At 54.4% G+C, this 25,740-nt stretch overlaps 3 protein-coding genes across 22 annotated transcripts; 2 read left to right on the top strand and 1 right to left on the bottom strand.

Moving 5' to 3' along the window:
• Positions 1-2,829: 2,829 nt before the first annotated feature.
• PSMD8 (proteasome 26S subunit, non-ATPase 8) lies at positions 2,830-9,120 on the top strand. 2 transcript variants are annotated; one of them, XM_081516568.1, is made up of 7 exons: positions 2,830-2,995; positions 4,205-4,277; positions 4,394-4,496; positions 5,894-6,059; positions 6,526-6,626; positions 7,742-7,853; positions 8,558-9,120. In XM_081516568.1, exons 1-7 carry the CDS (start codon positions 2,864-2,866, stop codon positions 8,693-8,695), a joined length of 825 nt encoding a protein of 274 aa, XP_081372694.1. In that variant the 5' UTR covers positions 2,830-2,863; the 3' UTR covers positions 8,696-9,120. The 2 variants fall into 2 exon arrangements, with proteins under 2 accessions (XP_081372694.1, XP_081372693.1); XM_081516567.1 differs by lacking the exon at positions 2,830-2,995 and adding an exon at positions 3,049-3,226.
• A 499-nt stretch (positions 9,121-9,619) lies between these two features.
• Positions 9,620-14,755, bottom strand: GGN (gametogenetin). 16 transcript variants are annotated; one of them, XM_081516554.1, is made up of 6 exons: positions 14,619-14,755; positions 14,002-14,103; positions 13,648-13,721; positions 12,412-12,535; positions 10,649-12,278; positions 9,620-9,799 (listed from the first exon to the last, which is right to left on the bottom strand). In XM_081516554.1, exons 3-6 carry the CDS (start codon positions 13,666-13,668, stop codon positions 9,682-9,684), a joined length of 1,893 nt encoding a protein of 630 aa, XP_081372680.1. In that variant the 5' UTR covers positions 13,669-13,721; positions 14,002-14,103; positions 14,619-14,755; the 3' UTR covers positions 9,620-9,681. The 16 variants fall into 16 exon arrangements, with proteins under 16 accessions (XP_081372680.1, XP_081372675.1, XP_081372679.1 ...); XM_081516549.1 differs by having other exon boundaries at positions 10,649-12,535; positions 14,619-14,740; XM_081516553.1 differs by lacking the exons at positions 14,002-14,103; positions 14,619-14,755 and adding an exon at positions 13,849-13,935.
• On the top strand, positions 14,022-24,362 carry SPRED3 (sprouty related EVH1 domain containing 3). Of its 4 annotated transcripts, none has more exons than XM_081516564.1 (6): positions 14,022-14,378; positions 15,929-16,109; positions 17,221-17,389; positions 17,493-17,569; positions 19,973-20,116; positions 20,818-24,362. In XM_081516564.1, exons 2-6 carry the CDS (start codon positions 15,933-15,935, stop codon positions 21,481-21,483), a joined length of 1,233 nt encoding a protein of 410 aa, XP_081372690.1. In that variant the 5' UTR covers positions 14,022-14,378; positions 15,929-15,932; the 3' UTR covers positions 21,484-24,362. The 4 variants fall into 4 exon arrangements, with proteins under 4 accessions (XP_081372690.1, XP_081372691.1, XP_081372689.1 ...); XM_081516565.1 differs by lacking the exon at positions 14,022-14,378 and adding an exon at positions 14,825-15,718 and having other exon boundaries at positions 15,929-16,016; XM_081516563.1 differs by lacking the exon at positions 14,022-14,378 and adding an exon at positions 14,825-15,718.
• The last annotated feature ends 1,378 nt before the right edge of the window (positions 24,363-25,740 follow it).

Raw genomic sequence — 25,740 nt, 5'->3', positions numbered from 1 at the left:
TTAGACATCATGGACTGAAGCCTACCAGGCTTCTCTGTCCATGGAGTTCTCCAGGCAAAAAATACTAGAGTGGGTTGCCATGCCCTCCTCCAGGGGATCTTTCCCACCCAGGGATTGAAACCACGCTCTTTATGTCTCCTGGTTCTTTACCACTAGTACCACCTAGTTTTTGACTTACTGCACTCCTCACTCTGGATGTCTAAACTCCTCTTTGGGTATGCATTTTTGCTTTGCTTCTGTCTTAAACAAACAACCTGTTTCTCTGTGTGCCCACCTATACATGTTTCCAGGAGGCAAAAATTGTAAAAGCAAGTACAAAGTCTCAGTACCTGTTTTTACAGTTTTTGCCTCCTGGAAACATTCTTGCTTTCAAATGGGAGAAAAAGCCAGGGCCACTTTGCTTCTACCCTCTAGACCCCGGGTAGCCTAAGGGCTAGGACCAGGTTACCCAGGTCCAATCCCCTGGCAGAGAACTAAGATCTTTCTTCAGGACTGCTCACTGCTCTCCCTCTGAGATTAGATATAGTAAAAAGAAAGAAAAAAGGCAAAACGTTTCTCTGTGTGATGAGAACTTGTAAGATGCAGTCTCTTACCAACTTTCCTATATATCATACAGCAGTGTTAGCTGCAGTCATATGTTGTACATTACATCCCAATTATTTATAATTAGAAATTTGTACCTTTTGACCACCTTTCTCCAATTCCCCCTCACCTCAAGAATTTTTATTGCAACATTATTAAAAATGGAAAACAAATAAAAATAACCAAAATGTGAATGGGAGCCATTAAATGAATTGTGTAGTCACACTGGGGGATATTATGCAGTGTTTTTTTTATAGTGTCAGAAATATGTCCATCGATCTCCAGAGATGTCTTAAAGTTCAGTTGCTCAGTCATGTCCGACTCTTTGCGAACCCATGAACTGCAGCACGCCAGGCCTCTCTGTTCATCACCAACTCCCAGAGTTTACCCAAACTCATGTCCATTGAGTCGGTAATGCCATCCAACCATCTCATCCTCTGTCGTCCCCTTCTCCTCCTGCCCTCAATCTTTCCCAGCATCAGGGTCTTTTCAAATGAGTCAGCTCTTCGCATCAGGTGGCCAAAGTATTGGAGTTTCAGCTTCAACATCAGTCCTTCCAATGAACATCCAGGACTGATCTCCTTTAGGATGGACTGGTTGGATCTCCTTGCAGTCCAAGGGACTCTCAAGAGTCTTCTCCAACACCACAGTTCCAAAGCATCAATTCTTCAGCACTCAGCTTTCTTTATAGTCCAACTCTCACATCCATACGTGACCACTGGAAAAACCATAGCCTTGACTAGATGGACTTTTGTTGGCCAAGTAATGTCTCTGCTTTTTAATATGCTGTCTAGGTTGGTCATAACTTTCCTTCCAAGGAGTAAGTGTCTTTTAATTTCATGGCTGCAATCACCATCTGCAGGGATTTTGGAGCCCCCCAAAATAAAGTCAGCCACTGTTTTCACTGTTTCCCCATCTATTTGCCATGAAGTGATGGGACGGGATGCCATGATCTTAGTTTTCTGACTGTTGAGCTTTAAGCCAACTTTTTCACTCCCCTCTTTCATCAAGAGGCTCTTTAGTTCTTCACTTTCTGCCATAAGGGTGGTGTCATCTGCATATCTGAGGTTATTGATATTTCTCCCAGCAATCTTGATTCCAGCTTGTGCTTCTTCCAGCCCAGCGTTTCTCATGATGTACTCTGCATGTAAGTTAAATAAGCAGGGTGACAATATGCAGGCTTGACGTACTCCTTTTCCTATTTGGAACCGGTCTGTTGTTCCATGTCCAGTTCTAACTGTTGCTTCCTGACCTGCATACAGGTTTCTCAAGAGGCAGGTCAGGTGGTCTGGTATTCCCATCTCTTTCAGAATTTTCCACAGTTTATTGTTATCCACACAGTCAAAGGCTTTGGCATAGTCAATAAAGCAGAAATAGATGTCTTTAGCATATTGCTAATGGTGCTTTTTAGAAAATATGTATAGCATTAATATGATGCAGTTTTTCCTTAAAGACTTTTTTTTTTAAAGACACAACTTGGGAATTCCGTGACCGTCCAGTGGTTAGAAGTGGGTGCTTTGTGCTTTCACTGGGACGTCCCAGGTTCAATCCCTGATTGAGGAGCTGAGATCCTCGGCAAATGGGCTGGGCGGGGCGAACCGCTGGTGAGGGGGCGGGGTAGGTAGGAGCCCAGCGGAGCGTGGATGAAAGACACAATTTATTTACACACTCGTTCATTCATTCAACAAATATTGTCTTCCTCGTGCTGGGAATACAGCAGTAAATAGAAATGATAAATGTCCTTACCTCTTATGACGTTTTAAATGATGGAAGACAAGAGAATTGAGAAAAAGTAGATGTTAAATAGACAGGTGTGATGTAGATGGAGGAATCAGGGGTAGGGATTAAAAAAAACTGGGGAATTCCCTGCATATATGGTGGAATTTAAGCCATTAATACTGGATGATTTTTGTCAAGTTTATGCGTATTCGTACAAGCTTGTTGGAGAAAATGTGGAAAGATGCATTGAGAAACTAGTGAGAAAGACCTAGAGTCAAATCTCAGCCGCTAGTCTCTTGGAAGTTTACCCAGTCTCTCAAAGCCTGTCTGTAACATGGGAAGAATAATACAGTTATTCAAATGGCTCCACCGCCGCCACCTCTTGGTGTAGAAAGAGGTGCCGCGCAGGTGAAATCTCCAAGACACAGAGCCCCGGATGAAGCCAGTGCGGCCATATTGACTACGGGAAGTGCGGAGGCGTTGCGACCGTTGCCATTTTCAGTTAGGGCATGGGGCTATTTCCCTTTTGAGTGACAGTAGCGGAGGCGGAGCTCCGGCTGATATGTTCTTTAAGGGCCGGGCTCCGAGGGCACCTCGCCGAGAGCGACTGAACGCTAAGCCCGGCGGGCGGAGGCATGCCATCGTATCCCCGCCCCCGATTTTGGGCTCCACCTCCCGGCCCCACTTCCGCCGGGTGAGTGTCGGTAGGCGTCGCTGCCGTAAATCGGGCTGTCGGTTTGCCGCATCACGGAAGATGGCGGCCACGGCTGTGAACGGGGTGGCTGGTGGCTCGAGCTCGGGGCCTTCGGCGGCTTCGGGCGCGATCCTGCAGGCCGCGGCCGGCATGTACGAGCAGCTCAAGGGCGAGTGGAACCGGAAAAGCCCTAATCTTAGCAAGTGCGGGGAAGAGCTGGGCCGTCTCAAGGTAGGGATCGGCTGGGGGGTGCTTCGAGGGGTCCAGACCCAACCGAGTTTCGGGCTCAGGGGGAAACCGCGGCGCCGATGGGACTAAGGCGGACTAGGCTATCTAATAGGGTGAAGGATTCAGAGGAGCCGACGTGCGGTTTGGAGACCTGAAGATGTGAGAGGGACCTCGAACGGACTAAATGTGGCCCCACGGTGGGCGGTGATGGAGAGAATGTTTCTGGCACACCCGAGTGAGAGGTTAAAATTTTGGTGCTTGGAGGCCTAGCTGGTTGGAGTGGTAGGATGGGGCTCTCAGCTTTTGTGATATAGGGTTGTGGTCGCCACCAAATGGGAAATGAGGACTGGACAGGGAGATGGAAGAACGAGGCTGAGATGATGGGGTTCGTGGTTAAGACCAGGCTAGTTGGGGTCCGAGAAATGTGGGGCTTAGGGATAGATCTGTGGAGAGAGGGGCCCAGCTAAGTTGTGAGGGCAGGACTGGGTTGCTTCAGGCCAGATGGAGGGGGTACAAATACAGTGGGCTGGAGCACTTTGCTGAAGGGGGTGTATCTGATAAGAGATGATATGTGAGCTGGACCATAGGAAGAGATTAGCCCCCTTTCCTCCTGGGTGTAGGTTGAGGAGGGTAGCTGGTCCCAGCCCAACAAGGTGTGGGAAAGTGTTGCCAAAGAACCAAAGGTGCTAGTGTCTTCCCACCCCCTTGATTCCTCTAGGTCAGGCATGGAGTGGGTCTCCCCAGTGGGTCTATTAATACTTGTAACAGGAAGTCATCCTAAATGAGCCCACATCATGTGTCCAGGCCCCGATCTGATGGCTTTATGAGGACTGACTCCTTTAGTACTCATAACAACCTTATGAGTCAGGGATGATGGCTAGCTCCATTTTCTAGATGGGAAAACGAAGGCCTAGATAAAAGTAAATAACTCATACTTAAAGTCCCATCTTCTTTCCTTCCTTCCCCTGCCCTCCTCTTCAGCTGGTTTTGTTGGAGCTCAACTTCCTGCCCACCACAGGGACCAAACTGACCAAGCAGCAGCTCATTCTGGCCCGTGAGTGTCACTGGAGTTGATGGGTTTATGGACTTGGGTTGTGGCAGGAATGGTAGCAGTGGTGGTCAAGGTCGGGACTCTGGTCACCTCCTGAGAACTTCCTCTGTTGCCTACAGGTGACATACTGGAGATCGGGGCTCAGTGGAGTATCCTACGCAAGGACATCCCCTCCTTCGAGCGGTACATGGCACAGCTCAAATGCTACTACTTCGATTACAAGTGAGGATGGACCTGGCCCCTAATTTGGGGTGTGTGTATGTAGCGGCTTCCCTGGTGGCTCAGTGGTGAAGAATCTGCCACTAATACAGGAGATGGGCAGATCCCTGGGTTGGGAAGATCCCCTGGAGAAGGGAATGACAACTCATTCCAGTATTCTTGCCTGGAAAATCCCATGGACAGAGGAGACTGCTGGGCTACGGTCCATGGGGTCACAAAGAGTTGGATGCAGCTGAACACACAGTAGTGTGTGTTTTGGGGGGGAGGGTTACATGGCAGCTTTATATCCTTGTTGCTCTAGCCACTTGGGACATCTTCCTTCACCTGGGAATTCCCCCTTTGCATAGCTGTGTGCCCAGAAACCTCAGGGTTCCTGGTTGGCTTGGAGGTCCTCAGTCTGGGATTACATCATCCAGTCTCAGTTGACCTCTGGTCTGTCTCCTCCTTCACATTCCTATTCTAAATTTCCACTCCCCAATGTAGCCACCGTCCCATTTTACCTGCCTTGATCCCAGCCTTGCCCTCTTCCATTGATCCCTCCATGGCAGCTGGTAGGATCTTCGTGACACTAAAATTTGACCATGTTGATTACTTAGAACCTCTCATGACTCTTTGTAGCACTCAGGTTTCAGACCAAGTTCTTTCCCATGGTCTCCAATGGGGTATCAGCCTTGACTCCTCTGTCTGTGTGTCTCCCATCCCAGCCTTGTCTCTCCTACTGGACTGTGAGTCTTCTAGAAACAGAAGGGTCTTGGTCACTGCTGGGTCCCAGCACAGCCTAGTATGGAGCCTGGCCCAGAGCAGAGACTCACTGACTGCACGTTGAATATGAAACTGAATGGCTTCATAACTGAATGGGGTTTCCATGGAGACTGGTGGTTAAGGATTTGACAGGAGAGCTAGAAAAACAGAATTTGAAGCTATTTTCCCCCCTTCCTGATTATATGATCTTGGGCAAATGGCTTCACCTCTCTAATCCTCAGTTTCCCCCCAGAAGTAAAGGTAATGCCTATTAATATAATCATAGTTAGCACTTCTGTGGTATTTGTTGGGGCCAGATATCGTTCTAATCACTGTACCCAGGTTAAATAACTTAATCAGCTTACCCTGTTTGTTTAACCCACCTCTATGAGATGGATACTGTGATGATACCTGTTTTACAGTTAGGGGGACTGAGGCTTAGTCACTTTACTGGAGTGAGGTCACTTTCTAGGGCCCATATGATTGTGACTTCTTTATGTCTCTTTGAGCCTCAGTTATATCTGAAAATCCAGGAACTAGTGTTCCTCCAAGGAGAGAGCATTGGGCAGTCATCAGGGTGGATCCCTGGAGCCTGTAGTGTGGGGAGCTTGGTTGGCACCTAAGCCCTCCTTACCTTGGATTCCTACCCTGGTCCTTAGGGAGCAGCTCCCAGAGTCAGCCTACATGCACCAGCTCTTGGGCCTCAACCTCCTCTTCCTGCTGTCCCAGAACCGGGTGGCTGAGTTCCACACAGAGTTGGAGCGGCTGCCTGCCAAGGACATCCAGACCAACGTGTACATCAAGCATCCGGTGTCCCTCGAGCAAGTGAGGCTGAGGAAGCGGGAGGGGAGGGCCTGGCTAAAGGGAGCGGCACAGGGAGAGACACTCGAGGGTTTCCTGGAAGACTAGGCAGGGCTCAACCTGTGGACTCACTTGCTCATTTGTCCAACAAATATTGAGCCTTAGCCATGTACACAGGCACTGTGGTTGGTTTTCTGACTGTACAGTGAACAAAACAGATCAAATCTCAGATCTTAAGAGGTTGACATTCATGTGAGGAAGCAGATAGTAAACAAAATGATTGTGTGTGTCTCTGTCTGTGTGTATGTACCAGGGAGGGCTTCCTGGAAGAGGAGGACCCCATCTGCATGAGGATTGGTGACTCTATGGCAGAGAGTGTTCTGGCAGAGTGTAGATTATGGAGGCACTGGGATTACAGTGAGGCCTCAGTGGGGATGCCTCTGTGCTGCCTCTTCCTCACCCTCTCTTCTTCCTGACCCGTCCTCTGCAGTACCTGATGGAGGGCAGCTACAACAAGGTGTTCCTGGCCAAAGGCAACATTCCTGCTGAGAGCTACACTTTCTTCATCGACATCCTGCTTGACACTATCAGGTGCATGGGGGGCCAGGGCCCTGCAGAGTGTAGAAAGAGCTTGGACTCGAGAGTTAGACAGCTCTGTGTTTGAATCCCATTTGGGCCACTTGTGATCTGGGGAGGCTGGGCACATCAGTTTCCTTTTCTGTGAACTGGAACTGGTTGTGAGATGGTGGTAAGAGCCCTCATCTCACTCTGGGCCATGTGTGTGTGTGGGCCTATGGAATTCGACCCTAAGCATGGGCTTGATGCCCAAACAGGCTCAGCTCAGCGCTCAGAGACCCTGCTGCCTTTCTCATGGGAGTACTCCTTGAGTCATCTGGCTTCACTTCACGTCACCTAAACTGTGGAACCTCAGTTTTCCGTTCTTTAGAATAGGGCCACCAAATCCTGCTAGCTCCTTGGAGGTTGCTGTGTACACAGGTGGCACTGCATGGGCAGATGGGCATAACGTGTACAAGTCCAAGTGTCCAGGTGGTGTCAGAGTTGGTTCACCCGGGCAAAGCGCCAGATTGAGTTGAGGTTTCATTCCTCCAGTGACAAAGCTGGGCCCAGAGGTGCGGGGAGTGAGGAGGGGCAGTTTAGTAGGTTTAGGTTATTTTTAACTCTGAAATATTTCTACTCTCTGTAATGCACAGGGAATAATATAATGAGTGCCCACATACCTACTACCTGGCCTAAGAGATATTAATAAAATACCTCACAAATGGGCATGCTCTTCCTTGTCACTAGTTTTGGCCCAGAGCTACCCCTTTCTCCCGTTTCAGTGGCTTGATGTCTTCCTGTTTTTTACTTTAGTGTTGACCTCTTAAAATAGGTACAAAGAACCCCCTTGGGATTGGATCCTGTGGGGAGGGTGTTAGGTGAAGGGATCCCCTTATGTGACTCTGAGGCTCAGTTTCAGACAAGCCTGAAGTCCTCATGGCTAGGAGTGAGAATCTGAGCCTGGGCCCAGGAGTCCCAGAGACCTGAGTGTGTGCCCTGCCGTGGCCCTAGCTTTGCAACTCTAGTCAAGCTACTCTCCCTTGAGCTTTGATGGGATAAGCGGGGTAGGTAACATATTTCAGCCATAAGTGCTGAACTGAAGGGCCGGGCCTTGTCTGTGCACAGTAATGAGACTCATCTTCCCCCAGGGATGAGATTGCTGGTTGTATTGAGAAGGCCTATGAGAAAATCCTCTTCACCGAGGCCACCCGGATCCTCTTCTTCAACACACCCAAAAAGATGACAGACTACGCCAAGAAGGTGGCTGGGGTGGAGGTCAAGGGACCATGGGGTGCACTCACTAACAGCAGGGTGGGATGGCCTGGAGGGACTGGAGCAAGACTCCAGTTGTGTGACCTCAGGCAAGTGGCCAAACTTCTCTGAACTTCAGTTTCCCTATCTGTAGAAAGCGGCTAGGGTTTCACATGTGGGATGAGCTGAGCCCAGCACCTGGCACCAGCCGGAGGTGGAGGCTGTCCACTTGGTGGTGGCTGTCCGTATCAGAATTCCTTGGAGAGTGCAGCTTTTCCCCACAAGACTTTGGTTCATTGGCTCTGGGGTGTTTGTGTAGGAGCAGGGTCCCTGGAGGTGCTGATGCTTGTGGTGGAGTAGCCCTGGTGACTGACGAGGGTCACGATCAGACTGGAATAGGTGAAACTGAACTTGGGTGATGGGGATAGCTGATACCTAATGATCGTTTACCCTGGGCCAGACATTGTTCTCAGCATTTCTGATTTCATTTGAATCCCCACAACAGACCCAGAGAGGTGTCTAATTAGGGTCCCAACTCAAACATGGAGAAACAGGGGCACAGAAAAGTGAAATTACTTGCCCAGGGTTGTGCACATTAGAGCAGGGTTGGTGAGGAAAGTGAGCCAGGGCCTACATGGGTAAGTGCTGGCCCGGGGGGCTGAGGAGGGTGTGTGTGATCACCCCACCCATCTCCCATCTCTCCTTTCTTGCAGCGAGGGTGGGTCCTGGGCCTCAACAACTACTACAGCTTTGCCAGCCAGCAGCAGAAGCCAGAAGATACCACCATCCCTTCCACGGAGCTGGCCAAACAGGTCATCGAGTATGCCCGGCAGCTGGAGATGATCGTCTGAGCCCACCAGGCACTGGGGTGGGGCAGGGCTTGCATTATTTAAGGCAGTTGCAGTGCAGAGTCCCCCCTAATAAAGATGGATTGCCATTTTCTTTCTTAGGCCCTTGTCACCCCAGGTGGACTGGTAGGGACATAAGTTCTTATCTCTGAAGAACTTGGAAGTTTGGGGGCCCAAGGAAGTCTGAGATAACCCTGGGTCAGCCTCTTTCCGGTGGCCATTGCTCAGAGTCTCCAACACAGATGTCCACTGCAGAGCCCAGTGGCACTGTGGCCTGGGGGAGGGACAGGCTCCAGTAGAGGGACTATTGCAGCTCGCTGTGGGCACTCAGAAAGGCCAGGCCAAGGTACCAGTGTTTCAGTGAAGGGGGCGAAATGTCCTGATATTGAAAAATACTTGCAATGAATTAAACCAGTTTTTAAAAATGACATGCTAAATCGACCTCTGTGGAACAAAAGGCACAAGGCCCTGGCCTGGGTGGGCCTTCATTCCCACTCTTCTGAACCAGTGCTGTGAGGTAGGACCTCTGTACCTCCTAGCCTATGTTTCCTGCCCTTGAAGTTCTCACGGTGTTGAAGGCAGAGTCCAAATTTGACTGAGCCATTTGTGGGATGTGGGATATTCAAGATTTTCCTTGAGTCAGTTTCTCCAGCTGCGCAGTGGGAATGATCATTCCTGCTTTCCAGAGTGATTTGCCCTGAACCCTGAGCTTGGCATCAGATCGATTGGTTGGAAATGGGGTTGATGGTATTAAGGGGAATGAGAACGTCTCACCTGTGGGCTCATCAGCCCACATGCTGGATGAACAGAGCCTCCCTTATTGTTGGTGTGGGTCCAGCTTCCTGTTTCCAGAATGTGGTGCTTTCAGGGAGACTTCTGCCCCATCTCACCCCTCCAACCCTTAGCTGGTGACTGACAGGCATCTCAGCATCTGGATGGTTATTTTATTGTCAAGGACGGGGAGGCAGAGGGCATTGAGCAGACTGCACTCAGTTGGAATGGGTAGCCTGCAAGTCATAGTGCTCCAGCCCGGCTACCAGGGAGCCGGCCAACTTGATGGTGGCGACCCAGGGTGGCTCACTCAGGTGGTTGGTGGGCGTACTCAGCCTACAGGGAGGGTAGAATCATCAGGACTTGGCTGTGTGGCCAGGCCTTTACCCATTCTAGGCTCCACTTTTTCCATCTGTATAAGAGACCATGACTGAATATTCCAGAGGGAGTTTAGATCAGGGCTGTATCCATGTAATAAACTTAGTAGGAAAGGGGGCTGAGGACTGGTGATAATGGTTCCCCCAACTCCCCCTCCAGGCCCCAGCTGAGCCGCAGAGGGTCTCCCTGTGACTCAGGACCCAGGGTCCAACAGACCCAGATAATGACCAGATTCTGAGATTAAGGGGTGAAGGAGAGGTAACCGGAGGATGCAGTGTCTCCTCTGAGTCTGCAGAATCAACGGTAATCTCTGCAAGACAAGGACTGGGACATCAGCGCCCTCTGGTGGTCAAAGACTGGAGAGGTCAGGAGTCTGAGGGACTAGGCTTCCTTTGGAAGCCTGCATTTAGAACCATATGGTTCCAGAAGACCATCTTCTCTTCTGTCCCCGAAGAACTTGGGACATGGTCTTTCTTGATGTCATCGAGGACAGGGTCAAGGCAGTGAATAGGATCAGGCCAGCTGGGGCCAGTATCCCTGATGGCTCCAGATAGTAACAAGGGAGGTTATCCATCAGAGGTCTGGATACTAAGGGGCAAGGTGTTCTCTGTCAGGGAGCAGTGCTATCAAGGCTCCTATTGGTTCTGAAAGATTGGAGTTCAGCTGGGTTTGAGATGCAGCCAAGGGGAGGGTCTAGGGGCAGCTGGGGTCAGGAGGCCAAAAGGTTGAATGGGGCCCTCCAGGAAAGTGCAGTTCAGGACTTGGAGGGGTATCCCCTCCCCTCCCTCCTCCCTGACCTCCCCTCACCAGGCAGACACGTTTCTTGGCAGGCGGCGGTGGCGTGGCTGGTGGCGGCAGTAACACTTGCAGGGACAGGAGTTAAGCACCTGGAAGGGTGGCCAGTGGCGCGCGGCGCCCGAGTTAGCTGTCCCCGCCGGAAGAGCTCCGCTGCCACCACCCCCTGCACCACCGCTGTCAGTCACAGTAGTGCCTCTACGTTCTCGGGGACCATCTCCGGGCGCGCCATCCTCACGCGGAACCGCGCGGGCTGCACGGGGACCTTTGTTCCTGCGCGTGCGGGTCTTGACGGGCGCGGGCGCAGGTGGCGATGGCTTGGCCACAGTGGGAGCTGGAGCCGGGGATGGGGCGGGGGCCGGGGCTGGGGCCTGGTCGGCAGCCAAGGCGGAGGACAGAGGGGGAGCCGGGGCGGGAGTCACGGCCGACTCCAAGGGGCCCGGGCCCGGGGCGGGCGGGAGCGTCTCGGGCAGCGGCGTTGGCTGGAGCACGGGCAGCTGCGGTGTGGGAGGTGGAGCTGGAGGCGGCGTGGGTGGTGGCGTGGGCGGCGGCGGCGGCAGCTCGGGCGGGCCGGGAGACCCGGGGCGCACAGGCTCGCCATTGGTGGGCGCCGGGAAGATGAACATGGGCGGCGCCAGCAAGGCGGGTGCGGGCCTCCGGGGCCCGGGAGCAGGATGCATTTGCCCTGGAACGGGCGGCGCGGAGCCCCAGGGCCCTGAGAAAGCTGCTGCGCGCCGCCTGGGAGCCCCGACGCCTCCGCCAGCTCCATTGAAGCGAAAGTGGCGTTCAGGGCCATCAGGAGGGCTCACCCAGTCAAATTTGGGCTTCGAGCCAGGGAACGTGGTGTAAGGTGGCGGCGGAAGGGTCCGGGCGTGGGACGCAGGTGCCGAGGGGGTTCCAGAACACCCCTCGCCGTCTCCATCACCGCCCTCTGCTTCCTGAGTTCCCCGAGGGACCTCTCCCGAGGGGCGAGAGGCTCCAGGAGCCAAGGGCCCCTGCTTCAGGACCTCAGCGTAGGAGATGGCGCTCGAGGCGGCGAAGAGTCCGCCGCCGCCGCCCCCGCGAGAGGCTTTAGCGGCTAAAGAACTCGACGCTGCCGCAGGGGGCAGCGGGGGCCCCGACTTGAAGGTGACTTTACACAACAGGCTCAGGCCGGGCTCGGAGGCCGCAGGCCGGGCCATTTCGCCCTCACCTGCTTGGGGAGGAGGTGCCCCCCTGCGGGCCCCGCTGGCCGTCTGGCCCTCGCTGCCGAGTCTGGCCTGGCTTTCTGTAGGGGTTGCGGCGGGTGTGGCCAGAGCCGGAGTGATTCTGCGGTCCGGGGGCTGCCGGTCGGAAGGTGGCGGTAGTGGCGGCTTCCGAGGCTCCAAGGGCAGAGGAGTCGGAGATGGGGCCCCCGGGACAGGGTCAGGGTCCTCTTCGGTTAGTTGCCGGGACAGAGGCGGCAGTGGGCGGAGGCTCAGAGGGTCGCCCTGGCCGCGATGACTCGCTTCCAGCAGACCGCGGATCCGGGGCACCGGAGTGCCCGTGGGTTTTCGCCACTTAGACGGCGCGGGCAGCAGGGTCCCCAAGGGGGGCGGGGGTGGTGTGGAGACCGCGGCCGCAGCCGCCTCCTCTGAAGGGGGCGTCACTGGCGAGGGCAGTTCTAAGGTCAGGGGCAGGGGTGAGGGTGAGGCCTGGGGCTCCGGGGGTACCAGGAGTCCCGGGGGCGCAGAGCTGCCAGGGAACCAGACGCCCAGCCCGCGAGCCAGGCGCATGGCCGGGGAGGAGGGGGTCACCTCGGGCTCCACCAGGGATGTCCGGCGGGAGTCGGAGGACCGGTCCGAGGCCTGCTCTTTTCGGGAGCCCCCGCCCGCGGACGGCTCCGACTGCGAGTTCCCCATTTCTGACGGAGGTCGGGGACTGTGGTCAGAAAAACTAACGCCAGTCAATCTGCCAGGGCTGTGGGGACCCCCCTAAGCTGGCTGAACTTGGTCCCATCCACCAGCACGGGCTCCACCCTTGTTCCTCAAGACCTACTCAGTCACTGGTTTCTCCCCGCATTCCTGTTCCCTGACTCTTGACGTTCACTCCTTCTTCCTCGTGGCCCCATACAGCTAGCTGCTGCTCAGATACTTAGTCCCCCATCCTCTTGGTGTACTAAGGTCGGGTCCCTGTCTCTCTGGCTGGTCCCTCATATCACATCCCTACACTGTGGCCACGTTTCAGATCTCTAAGCTCCAAGACATACGTCTTGCCTGCTTCCCTGGCAATCACCCAGGCCGCGACACTCATGATGTTGACCTCTGTAGCTTATAAGGCCTACAAAGAGCTCAAGCTTCTTTCCCAGGACTTTATCGGCTCCTGAGGCCCAAGCCCCGCCCCCGCCTTCTGGTCCCGCCCCCGATTGTCAAAGAATCGGGCCTTCTCAAGTCCCCTCCCACACCTGCCCCAGGTCTGGCCCCGCCTCCGCTTAACAATTCCTGGTATTCTTGTCAGTCTAATCCCTCAGTCATCACCTTTAACCCTCAGATCCCTCTCTCTGTGTTGATCATTTGGTCCTGTCCTCTTCCCAGCTTTAATCCTAAATTTCTTTTCCCGATCCTGGTCTAGAGGCAGGCCTCACACTCAGGCCCCACCCCTTTCCCCAAGCTCCTCCTTGGCTCCTCCTTCGCTCGGAGGATGCCACTCACCAACTCCTCCAGCTGACCAAAGTTCAGACCGCGGCCCCCTGGGCCCAGGGCAGGGCAGGGAACGGCCGTAGCAGAAAATAACCGAAAAGAACGGGGGTGCGGGTGAAGGCAAGTGGGCGAGACAGAGAGGGCGGACCCCGAGATCTAGGCCCCGCCCCCGAGCTCGAGGCTCCGCCCTCCTGTGAGCCAGCCTAAGCACAACCCCTTACGAACCTGTATCTCCCTTTGAAATACTCCGGTGTCTTCTTCCCCGCCCCCCAGGCCTCGTAGTCCTAGGCCTCATCTCTTTAGAACGTTCTTTTAGCCCCGCCCCTTTACAATGCCCCGCCCCTCCGTTATTACCTCTCCCGAAGCCCCGCCCATTACGAACTCTGCTACGTAGCTCCTCCCTTTTGGAACTCTCGGTCGTCCGGCCCCTAAAGACAATTTACTTATAAGCTCCGCCCTTCTAAGACCTGGCAACCTCTCTTCCCGAGACCCTCTCCTTCCTCGGGCCGGCCTAGAAGGCCCTTCCTCGGTGGGCCCGCCCCTTCCCTGACGCACGCGCTCGTCCGCGCCTTCGGCGTCCGCACCCTCTCCTTCTCTAGGCCCTCCGACCCCGCCCCCTTGCGAAGGCTCCCTTCTCGCCCCACCCCTTTTCGAACCCAGTCAGGCACCCAGCCCCTCCCATTTAGAACCGCAAACATAGACCCTCGCCTCTTTAGAATCTTGAGACCAGGCTCCGTCCTGGACCCTTTTCCATATCCTCAGGGGCCAATGGCGCGGACGGGTGGGAAAGTAGGGGATCCTTTCTGGATCCTGAGAAAATGCGGGCTGGGGGCCTGTTCGCTAGAGCCAGTGCCGGGCTCTAGGACCCAGCGGGCAAGTGCGCCTGCCTCGCGCTTACCCCTCCCCCAAGCCGCCCCCTCCCCCCCACCCATCTTCCAGGTTCCCCCTCCCTCCCCCTTCGCCCCGGCTCCCGGTGCCCGTCTCTAGCGCCGCCGGAGCCAGCGAGGGAGCCGGAGCGAACAGGAGGAAGAGGAGGAGGAGGAGGCCACGTCGCCACCGCTCGGAGCCCGGCCGGAGCCTCCCAGGCAGGTGCCGAGGGGGGCGAGGGGGCGGGGGCTGACAGACCGCCTGTCACGATGAGGGGGCGGCCAGGACCGCGCTGCGCCTCCTGCCCACCGGGGCGCCCCCCAGACCCTGGCTGGAAGGAAAAGGAGGTGGGGGCCCCTGAACTGCGCGGCAGCCATTTGGGGTATCGGTCACCATTTAGGGGGCCTGGACTTCCTCCGAGGACTCCCCATTCATAAAATTCCGTACTGGACCCTCACCATTGAGGAACTCAGGGGACCACTCCCCCCCGGGGAACAGCTGTGTGAGGAGCGTAGCGCATCCAGAAATCCCGGCGTCCCATCCCAGTAGGCCCTGGAAAAGACCCCTGCCCTCTTTCTCTGCTTCACCTGTTGTCGGGGGAGGCGGGCGGACAAAGAAAGCAGCGTCACGTGACTGCTCATTCACAAAATCCCATCCCATTGAGAAAAGGGGGCTGGGGGCGCTGCAGCCTCCCCCTCCCCTCCCGAAGGACTGAGGAAACCCGGCAGCCTGCTGGTGGGGGAAGGGGCTAGAGCTCGTTGCTGGGGTCCCTAAGGCCGGGGCTCCAAGGTCCCTGCGCTAGGTGATAGTGAGGGGTTGGACGCTGATCCCGATTATGGGCGGAGGGCTAAGTCCCCTGAGCTGGGGGGCGGGGTAAGATGGTTCTGAAGGATGCTGGGGCGGGGAGGGAAAGGAGGAGGGATCAGTTCCTCCCCCAACCCCTCACCCCGCAATCTCTCCCCCTTGCCTTTCCTCGGCAGGGGCCTGAGGGAGCAGGCTTGATTTTTGTGAATGAAATGCTCTCTGGATGTCTCTCGATCTCCCGTTTCTGGCTTCCTCTGCCTCCATCTCCCTTTCGGCCTGTCTCTGGCCATTTCTGGTTCTCTCCCTGCTCCCTGCCCATCTCCCGTTGCTGGGTGACTCAGTGAGCTTTGCATCCGGTCTCATTCATAAATCCGGGAAGGGGTGGGGGGGAGGAAGAGAGCCTGGGTTTCTCACCCAGCCAGTGGCCTGGGTGGCAGGGTGCGGAGGCAGTGTAGGGGGGACTGGAGCTGAGTTGATGGGCTCTAAGAAAATACATATGCGCAGGCACCCAGCTGTGAGGGGGACGATGGGTGGGGCTGTGGGTACGTGCTGAGGGAGGAGAAGGAGACAGGGTTGATAGGGGATGAGCAGGAGGAGGAAGGGAAGTGGAAGAGCAAAGCATTGGGGGTGAGGATGGGGAAGATGGGGAAAGGGAGGCAAGGTGAGTATGGAGAAAAAAGGTAGATATGGAGAAGGAGGTAGGCATGGGAGAAAAGAGATGGCAAGAGGAAGAAAGAAGCCATGCTGGAAGAAGGTGGGCATAAGAGAGGTGACGGGTATGGGCAAAAGGTGGGCATGGGGAAGGAGGTGGGTGTAGAAGGTAAGGGGAGTATGGGTGGCTAAGGAGACAGTAGATCGTGCTCTGAGGGATGAAGAGGGGAGGTGAGGGTTGGGGAAACACTGACTCGGAGAGCAGGAATGACGCTCACTGACCATGTTGTCCCTGTCCCCCTACCTCCTCCAGGTACATGGTTCGGGTCCGAGCCGTGGTGATGGCCCGAGATGACTCCAGTGGGGGCTGGCTGCCTGTGGGGGGCGGGGGCCTCAGCCAGGTGAGCGTATGTCGGGTCCGAGGGGCCAGGCCCGAGGGGGGGGCCCGCCAGGGGCACTACGTCATCCACGGGGAGCGCCTCCGGGACCAGAAAGTGAGCCACCCTGGGGCGTGGGGGTGGGGTGGGGGTGTGGGGAGTAGGGGGATGGGGCTGGGAATGCAGAGGTGAGGTCAGGTCATCTCCCAGCCAAATCAAACCCGGGTGTGGGATGGAGCTGGAAGTGACTGTCCTCTGGATGAAAGTGGGTAGTTTGGGGACTATTGGGGGTGTCAAACAGGTCCGGTCCCCTACCACTGCCTGCTGGACGGCCACAGCAGCCTGCTCACTGGTCTCCTTGTCCTGCTCCTGCTCCCTCCCCCAACCTCAGCCTGTTCCACTGGGGCTGGGCTAACACCTGACTCAGATCACATCCCTCCTCGGCTCAGAACCCTCCCCGTGGCTCCATCTTGCTCAGAGATCCTCACCACGGGAATTTTACACCACCTGCCCCTCTCTGCCCTAAGTATATGGAGGCCTTTGGTGGGGGGACCATCTGGAAGTGTCACATAGGGTTTACCATCCTGTTGTGGGTTCAGCAGGAATATTCTGGGCTGTCTGGCATGAAATGGAAAGAGATTGTTGACGTTTCAGCTGGGGATGTAGTAGAAAGGTTTGGATTGGTTGAAAAGGCTTGGGGTAAGGGTTGCATTTCAGAGCAGGGGTTGGAAGGAATAGTGTAGGGGGATTTGAAATGGTGTGGAAAAAATACGGTGATGTTGGGCAAGAAGATGGGAGAACATCTAGGGTGTTGACCAGCATCTGAGGGGAAATCTGTGGGATTTTGCTAAAAAAAATTGGGGGGGTAGTATTTGGGGAGATTACTGGGGCATCAGAAGGGGATTAACAATAACATTTTGAGATGTTCCGTAAAGCTTGGGGAGTACAGTTGAGTCGAATGGGCGATACTGGCTATCAGAAGGAGGTTGACATTTTTTGAGGCATCCAATAAAATTTGGGATGCCTACCGAGATGTCAGAGGGAGGGAGGTATTAGGAAAATGTAGAGATCAAGGGTTTGGGGGAAAATATTGGAGTATCAGAGGTGTGCTCAATATTGGGGTGTGATCGGGGTTCAAGGGTACACCTAGGATGGGGAAATGAGATTTGTGAGGTGCTCTGGCAGGAAAGGAATGTCTGACCTGGCCCCTTCCTGCCTCCCACTTCAGACCACCTTGGAGTGTACCCTGAGGCCAGGCTTGGTTTACAACAAGGTGAACCCCATCTTCCATCACTGGAGCCTGGGTGACTGCAAGTTCGGGCTGACGTTTCAGAGCCCAGCCGAGGCGGATGAGTTTCAGAAGAGCCTGCTGGCAGCGCTGGCTGCTCTGGGTCGAGGTGAGTGGTTCAGGTGGTGGGGGCTGGAGCCTGGGCTTGGAGGTGGGGGGTGGGAGAAGCTTGGCCCAGAGAACTCACTGCTCTGCCTCTCTCCCTACCCCAGGCTCCCTCACCCCCTCCTCCTCCTCCTCTTCCTCCTCCCCTTCCCAGGACACTGCAGAGACCCCCTGCCCTCTGACGGTGAGTCTCCTGGGTGCAACGCTGCGGGAGGGCAGGGGGCTATTCTATTCTGCAAATATTCTTGAGCACCTACTGTGTATCTGGAACCATGCCACGTGCTGGGGACACAAATTCGGCCGAAAACGATTAGTGTCAATTTCAATCCCAGTGATTTTAGTTTTTCTGTTCTATCATGATTTACCCATTCATCCAAGGGTATTTATTGAACACCTTCCATAAGAAGTGTTTTAAGCACTGGGGATACATCAGTGAACAGAATAAAGTCCCTTTCCTCATGGAGCTTCTATTCTAGTGTGGAAAGGCAGAAAGTTTTTTTAAGGTACACTATAAAAATGAATAAATATTAAAAGTAAATAGATGAACAAATCAATGGGAAATCCAACCTTCTAATTACTCAAGGTACAAACCTTGGAGTCATCCTTGATTCCTTTCCTTTTTTAATGCCCCCTCATCTAGTCTGTCAGCACATATTGGCTCCACTTTCTTTTTTTAAAAATTTGGCCTCACCTCACAGCACACAGAATCTTAGTTCCCCAACCAGGGATGGAACTTGGGCCCGTCAGTGAAAGCACCAAGTCCTAACCACTGAGACCTCCAGGGAATTCCCTGGCTCTACTTTCAAAATGATCAGACTGTGCCTCCAACATGGTGACTGTTCAACCTCATCTCCTAACTGGACTGTCTCATCAGCTGCTCATCATCAACTACCCTCCTCCTCCATCTCCTTTCCCCCAACACAGCCAGAGGGACCCTATTGACATCTAAATCTGATCACGGATATCCTCCACTTAGAACCCTTCCAGGGCTCCATCTCACTCCTGATAAAGGACAAAGTCTCACAGAGGCACATAAGACCCCACACCAGCTGGCCCCCTATTACTCTCCCTCATGCTCACTAGGCTCCAGCCACATTGGCCTCCTCATTGTTATGCCACAAGGGAAGACAGATTCCTGTCTGAGGGCTTTTGCACTGGCTGGTCCTCTTGTCTTGGAACATTCCTAAATTTCCCCATGGCTTATTCTCTTATTTCCTTCAGGGCTTTACACACGTAGTCTCCTTCTCATGTCTGCTCCCTGTTGTTATTCATTCACTCGCTAAGTTGCATCTGACTCTTTGCGAACCCGTGGACTGTAGCCTGCCAGGTTCTTCTGTCCATGGGATTTCCAGGCAAGAATACTGGAGTGGGTTGCCATTTCCTACTCCAGGGGATCTTCCCAATCCAAGGATCAAACCTGGTCTCCTGCATTGGCAGGTACATTCTTTACCACTTAGCCACCACGGAAGCCCCAAGGCCCTCGCTGAGAAACTTGTTTAAAACTGCAATCTCCTAATGCTCCTTATCTTTTTCTTTCCCCCATCTTCTAAGATATTTTTATTTCCTCTCCCAATAGACAATTTTCTTATCTATGACTTTACTATCCATCTCCCATGCTAGAATGGCTGCTCCAGGAGGGCAAGGATCTTTTGTTGCTTTCTTGCTGCATCTTCAATGCTTAAAACAGTGCCTGGTAGACAGTAAGTGTTCAGAAAATATGTGTTGAATAAATTGATTGAATGAATAAATGCACATAATGTCGGATTCGATTTGGCCCTTGCTGGGAACAGTGGGAATGTCTCAAGAACACGTGGAGGAACAAACCTGGTTCCCTGGGCAGAAAGGGGGGCTTCCCAGTATAATGGGAGATGCAGAGGGGTCTACAAAATTCACACAGACTGATCCCATTTATTGAGTGCTTTCTCAGGAAAGATGCTATGCTTTCTGTGCTCCATCTCATATCCTCCCAATGGCCTTTACAAGCCTGGCAATTCATGGGTGCTCAATGAATGTTTATTGAAGATAGTAATCTGTTGAGGTAGGAATGAGTCCCAAATCATAGAAAGGAATGGAGGGTCTGAGAAGTGATGTTTCAACTTGTAAAGGACAGAGCTTGGTTTGGACGGGAAGGAACACATTCTAGGCGGGCGGAACTGCCCCACTAAAGGTGTGGTGGTGGGCAGGAGGCAGGAAGGCAGCTGACAGCCAAGGGAGAGGGGTTCTGAGAAGGGAGGATGATTTGATGTTCTGTAGGTTGGTGAGCTGAGCAGATAAGAAGAGGGAGTCCAATAATCATAACCATTTCCAGCTCTTCCTGTACTTCAGGCATGTTTATGCCTTTTAAAGTGGGTCCTAACCACATCCTTATGAATAGACAATATTATGATCCCCATTTTACAGAGGAGGAAACTGAGGCTCAAAGAGCTGAGCTCACTTGCCGGAGGTCACACAAGCAGTCAGTGGCATTGCCGGGGCTTGAACCCAGGCCTGTCTGGCCGCAGAGCCCTCGCTCGCAATGGGAGGGGGTCTATATAAGGGCATCGGCTGTGCCAGAGGTCCCGGCTCTGAGGCCGCCAATCTCCCCCAGTCCCACGTGGACAGCGACTCCTCCTCCAGTCACAGCCACCAGGAGACTCCTCCCAGCGCAACGGCGGCCCCCATCGTCACGGTGGAGTCAGCTTCCGCCTTCGGGCCGGCCACGCCCCTCCAGCGCCGCCGCTCATCAGCTCAGGTGGGGCTCCCTGGAAAAGGGGGCCGGGCCCCGGGGTCCCGAAGTGGGCGGGAGCTGAGGCTGCAGAGGGGCAAGAAACCACAGATATGGGATGGCTGACCTGTCTTGTGACGAGGGAGCTTAGGCCTGGGTTCCTGGGAAGGTTGGGTGAGGGCTTCCCGCGTCTCCTGCGCTCTTGGAGATTGGAACGCTCTGAATTCCAGAGGGGTTTGGGGGACGACCTGGACAATGAATATATATTAGGGGGTTGGTGGCACTCTTGGAAGGAGTTCTTTAGTACTTAACTCAAGAGAAGTGAGACTCAATATCCAAGGGGTAATAGGGACCTGGTGACCAGACTCCTGCGGGAGAAGGAGAAGAAGGAGAAGGTGGCCGGGATCCAGGGCTCTTGAATCTGAGAAGTGCTGGGTACAGGAACCCTGGATCTTGAGGGAGGACAGGACTGACAGCCTGGACCACTGGGTCCTTAAAGTTTGGGCTTGTGCCTGGAGTCTTCTGTCTGTCCCTGGGAGTGGAGAGGGCTGAGGACTTAGAAGTTCGGTACCCCAGGCAATCAGGATCCCAGTACAGGATGCTAAGATAAATGAGGCCTGTGGCTGGGTCTTTGGATTCTCGGGTCTTCTAAGGCCGGGATGGATTGTGGTGGCATGTGGGGGATCACAGAGCCCGTTAACCTGTTCTCCTGTATCTTGGTCCCGCAGAGCTACCCTCCTCTCCTACCGTTCATGGGGATTCCAGAGCCTTCAGAGCCCCTGGCTGGGGCAGGGGGCCCCGGCTGGGGCGGCCGCGGCTATGAGGATTACCGGCGCGCGGGGCCGCCCGCGCCCCTCGCCCTATCCACCTGCGTCGTACGCTTCGCCAAGACCGGCGCTTTGAGGGGCGCAGCCCTAGGGCCCCCAGCAGTCCTACCCGCCCCTCTCACCGAGGCTGCGCCTCCAGCACCCCCGGCTCGCCCACCCCCAGGCCCCGGCCCGGCCCCTGCGCCAGCCAAGGCTTCCCCGGAGGCGGAGGAGGCGGCGCGCTGTGTGCACTGCCGCGCGCTCTTCCGCCGTCGCGCTGATGGTCGTGGCGGCCGCTGCGCCGAGGCCCCGGACCCGGGTCGCCTGCTTGTGCGCCGTCTCAGCTGCCTGTGGTGCGCCGAGAGTTTGCTCTACCACTGCCTGTCGGATGCCGAGGGCGACTTCTCGGACCCGTGCGCCTGCGAGCCGGGCCACCCGCGCCCCGCCGCGCGCTGGGCCGCGCTGGCCGCGCTCTCCCTCGCCGTGCCCTGCCTCTGCTGCTACGCGCCCCTGCGTGCATGCCACTGGGTCGCGGCGCGATGCGGCTGCGCCGGCTGTGGAGGTCGCCACGAAGAGGCTGCGCGGTGAGGACGGCCTGATGGGTCCGGCAGCCGGACCGAGGACCCAAAATTGAGGGTCGAGGACCCAAAATTGAGGGTCCAGGACCCCGGACTCCTTTCGGACCCCAAACCCAAACCTAGGCACACCCGGAACTTGGAGCTTGAGTTTGGATTGAGAGACCCCAGACCTGGAACCTGGACCCCAAATGTAGGACTGAGAGATCCCAGAACCAGCATCATTGGGAAGTCTGTCCAAGAGGTTCCAGGCACCCTGAGTTCTGGCGTCCCCGTTCTCCACCCCCACTCCAACCTAGACTAAGGAGATTCCAGGGATCCCCAGACTCTTCACCCCAGGCAGGCAGGGAGAACACGGATCCCTGAGAGCCGGGCTTATCCTGACTCCTTGTTCAAATTACCAACCTAGACCCCTGTCATGCCTGGCACCATGAACCCTCAGATTACAGCCCCATAATTAGGAGTGGCCAGAACCTGACCCTACCTGTATACAATTACTCCCAGATCTTAATCATAGGACCTGGAATCACCCCCCAATGATTCTTGAATGCACCTAAAACCTGGGGTACCTGTATCTAAGATGTTCTTGTAGCCCCAGGACTTCTTAGATACCAAATCCTCTTAAGATGCCCTGAGTCCTTGGATGTGCTCAAACGGATATTCTCTCATCCAAATGACTTGGGAGATCCAGCTCAGAGCCCTCCTTCCCACGTGCACATGGCCCAAGATCCAGAAGTCAGACTCCGAGATGCTCTGTGAGCCAAGGATCAAAGACCTCTGTAGACCCACCCATCCCAAGCTGGTGTTCCCAGGAATTTTAAATTCCATACATAGAACTCTGAAGTCCTATATATGTAGGACTGATGTAGGACTGAAAGCCACCAGTACCTCAGGGTCTAAGACATGGGTCCCAACCCCTCAGATACCCTTCTGCCAAACCTCCTTAGACTCGGATTTCAAGCCCCAGATCATCCTGGAATCTTCAGCTTCTTTGTACCCACATATTCCCAGTCCCCAAAAGGCTAGGAGCCCAGTTCCCAGAAGATGGGACATTCATGGCAACTCAGACCTCTGACCCCTTGCCCCTGAGTGGCCCCAGGAGCACTCACTCCAAGACCCTAAGGTGCCATTGACCCTCCAAATTCAGAACTCAAGCCTACACAGTATTGGGATTGTCCCTGACCCAAGACCTTGGTCCCTCCCATGCCAGAGACAAATCTGAGGTGCCCTAGGACTTTCACACCTTCATATCCCAGATTTTTTGGATTCCAACCTCTCTAGCCTGATATTTCCCAGGCCCAGCTTGTGCATCTCCTGAGACCTGCTGCCCATTGAATCCTGCCATCCACAGGCCCCTGAAACCCCAAGGTCCCAGACTCTTGGAATTCTAGTCCCAAGGGCCTCAGCCCAAGCTCGCAGTATCAAACAGAACTACCCCTTTACCCTAAAGGGAAAAAAAAACATTTTGAGCTAATGTTCCTGGATTCCAGGACCATCCAAGAGCTCCCCTGCTCCAATATCTAGGACCTAGCATTGCCATAGATGAGTGTGCAGGCTGTTCACTAAACAAAGGCTCACAGCCAAGGCTGTGAGCAGGGCTGGCCATGCTGTGCCCTCAGAGGAAGGTGTGCATTTGCGTAAATTGCACAAAGGCAACTAGATATGGCTCTGTTGGCACAAATGCCCATGGGTGCACACTCACACCTACACACACCCACACCCACATACTTCCCAGCCTTGCAGACTCTCTCCCAAGCCCAGCCTTGAGTCCTGGCCTTAGTCCAAGCCTTTCATGTTCTGCCCCTCTGTTAACCCTTTCACGTCCATTTCATAGTTGGGGGTTGTTTCGGAAAGTTTGAAAGCCTGGTTCATGGCCTTCTGAGACTCCTCTTCTGGGGAAAGGGGATTCCAAGATCTCTTTCTCTTCAGTGGAATGGGACTTCTAGTGTACCACGGATCTGACAGCCTGCACGGGGGAGATCACGGTCTTGGAGCAACACAATCTCAATGTTGTATGGGCTTGGGACCTACATCTGGTCCTAGGCATCTTGAAGTGTGCACTTACCTTTCCTCATTACCCAGACCTGGATGGCCTTGTGGGGGTTCAAGGGATAGGTCAAGGGGGCCAGAGGGATGGATCCTCCTGTCACTTCCTTTAAATTATTAACTATTTATTACATCCGGAACCTGTGAGATTCAGCTCTCTCAACCAGACCCTGGGGTGGGTGAGAGAAAAGAGGAGTGTCCCTCCCATCCCCACTCTGCCCAGCTCTCATCAGTGTCAGACCCACCAGAGCTGAGGGTGGAGGGATGGGGGGCTGGGGCAGCCTGGGTCCCCATCCCCCTCTCTGTGCCTCGGTCTCCTCCCTTCCGTGGTGGGCGGGGGGAAGCTCCATTCTTAACCTACCTCGTTTTGGGGAGGGGTGGGACGGGGGACCAGAGTGCTGTAAGGTGCTGTGGGATCTGTGGATGAAGTGGTGGGGGCTGGGGGAAGGTTCCCTGGCTCCCACCTCCCAGCACCGCCTCTCCCAGGTCTCCCAGTCCTGCTCCCTGCTAATAACCCACCTCTGATCCATGATTACTCTTCATCACCCCTAAATCAGGGGTGCATGGAGGGATGACCCTGGGAGCCAGGAAGACCTCAAACCCTGGAGCCCCCAGGCCCAATTTCCCAGCTGCTTGCCCCTCTGATTGGATGCTTGGCCCCCAGGCTTGGGGGAGGCATCTCGACATTTATCTTCCTGATCTTGATTCTAAGCCAGTCTGTGACCTCAATATTGTTATCAGTGCAGGCTGAAGTAGTGGGGGAGGATGGGGGCCGAAGACCAGCCTTGTCATCAGGGGAGGGGGCATGAGATATCGGCTCCAAGAAATGTCTGTGACAAAGTCTCAGCCTGTGTTCTTTATTTGCATTGATGCACCCCATCCACTCACCTTCCTGAGCCACCAGGCCAGACAAATCCTCCTTTCCCCTTCTCATCCTTCAGTCCCAAGCAGACCCTCTGGCTGAATTGTATACATCCAGCACTCTACAAGCACATTTACTGAACACCTGTTATATACCAAGCCCTGTTTTAGGTGCTGGGGATAAAACAGTGAACAGAAAAATTCTTTCCCACAAGGAACTTATGAACTTTATAGTGAAGGAGACAACATGTGAAGGAGATAACGTTAGAAATGATATATGCATGCATGCTGAGTTGCTTCAGTCGTGTCCAACTCTTTGACTCTTTGTGACCCTATGGACTGTAGACCATCAGGTTCCTCTGTCCATGGAATTCTCCAGGCAAGAATACTGGAGTGGGTTGCCATGATCTTCTCCAAGGGATCTTCCTGACCCAGGGATCGAACCCACATTTCTTATGTCTCCTGCATAGGCAGGCGGGTTCTTTACCACTAAGAAATGATATATCCTATAAAGAAAAAATAAAGCGAAGATGAGGGATACAGACTGTTATTGCCACAGTAGTCAGGGAGGCCCCATGGAGGAGGCTGGCATTTAAATATAGCCCTAAAGGTGAGGGAGTCCTGGAGATGTCTGTAGGAAGAACATTCCAGGTAAAAAGGACAGTCATGCAAGGCCCTGAGGGAGGAGCATGTCTGGTAAGTCTGAGGGACATCAAGGGAGCTGTAGAGGGGAAGGAGCAGGAGAAGGAGGGTGCTTAGGAGATAGAAAGGTGAAAGAAGGGGAAAAGGTGACAGGGAAGGTTTCTGGGACCTTGCAAGCCACTGCATGGACTTTGCTGCTCACCCTGAATGACATGAAGCTACAGGAAGTCTCCAAGCATGGGAGCTTGGAGCTTCTATGTCACAACAGATGTGACCTGACTCAGTTATTCACAGGTTCCCTTTGGCTGCCTGTGGGGACAGATCCTGGTGGGCTGGTGGTAGGGAGAGGCTTGGAGACAGGGAGGAGGCTGCCGGGATGGTCCAGGGGAGACAGTGGTACACAGGACCAGGGTGAGAGGAGTGGAGGAGGCTGGGAGAAGTGGGCAAGATACTGGATCTGTTTTGAAGGTCGAGTTCAAGTTAGATATGAAAGTGAAAGTCTAAGCTGCTTAGTCTTAAAGTCATTATCCTGCCTTCTTTATCCTAAGAGGTGGTGGTTGTTTAGTCGCTGAGTCGTGTCCAACTTTTTGTGACCCAATGGACTGTAGCCTACCAGGCTCCTCTGTCCATGGGATTTCCCAGTCAAGAATACTGGAGTGGGTTGCCATTCCCTTCTCCAGGGAATCTTCCCGACCCAGGGATCGAAATTGCCAGGTCTTCC

This window comes from Giraffa tippelskirchi, chromosome 7 (assembly GCF_054371585.1).
Source record: "Giraffa tippelskirchi isolate mGirTip1 chromosome 7, T2T-mGirTip1v1.2.pri, whole genome shotgun sequence".
Taxonomy (NCBI): Eukaryota; Metazoa; Chordata; class Mammalia; order Artiodactyla; family Giraffidae; genus Giraffa; species Giraffa tippelskirchi.
The sequence above is the reverse complement of the archived record's forward strand: the minus strand, read 5'-3'. Positions and strand labels throughout refer to the sequence as shown.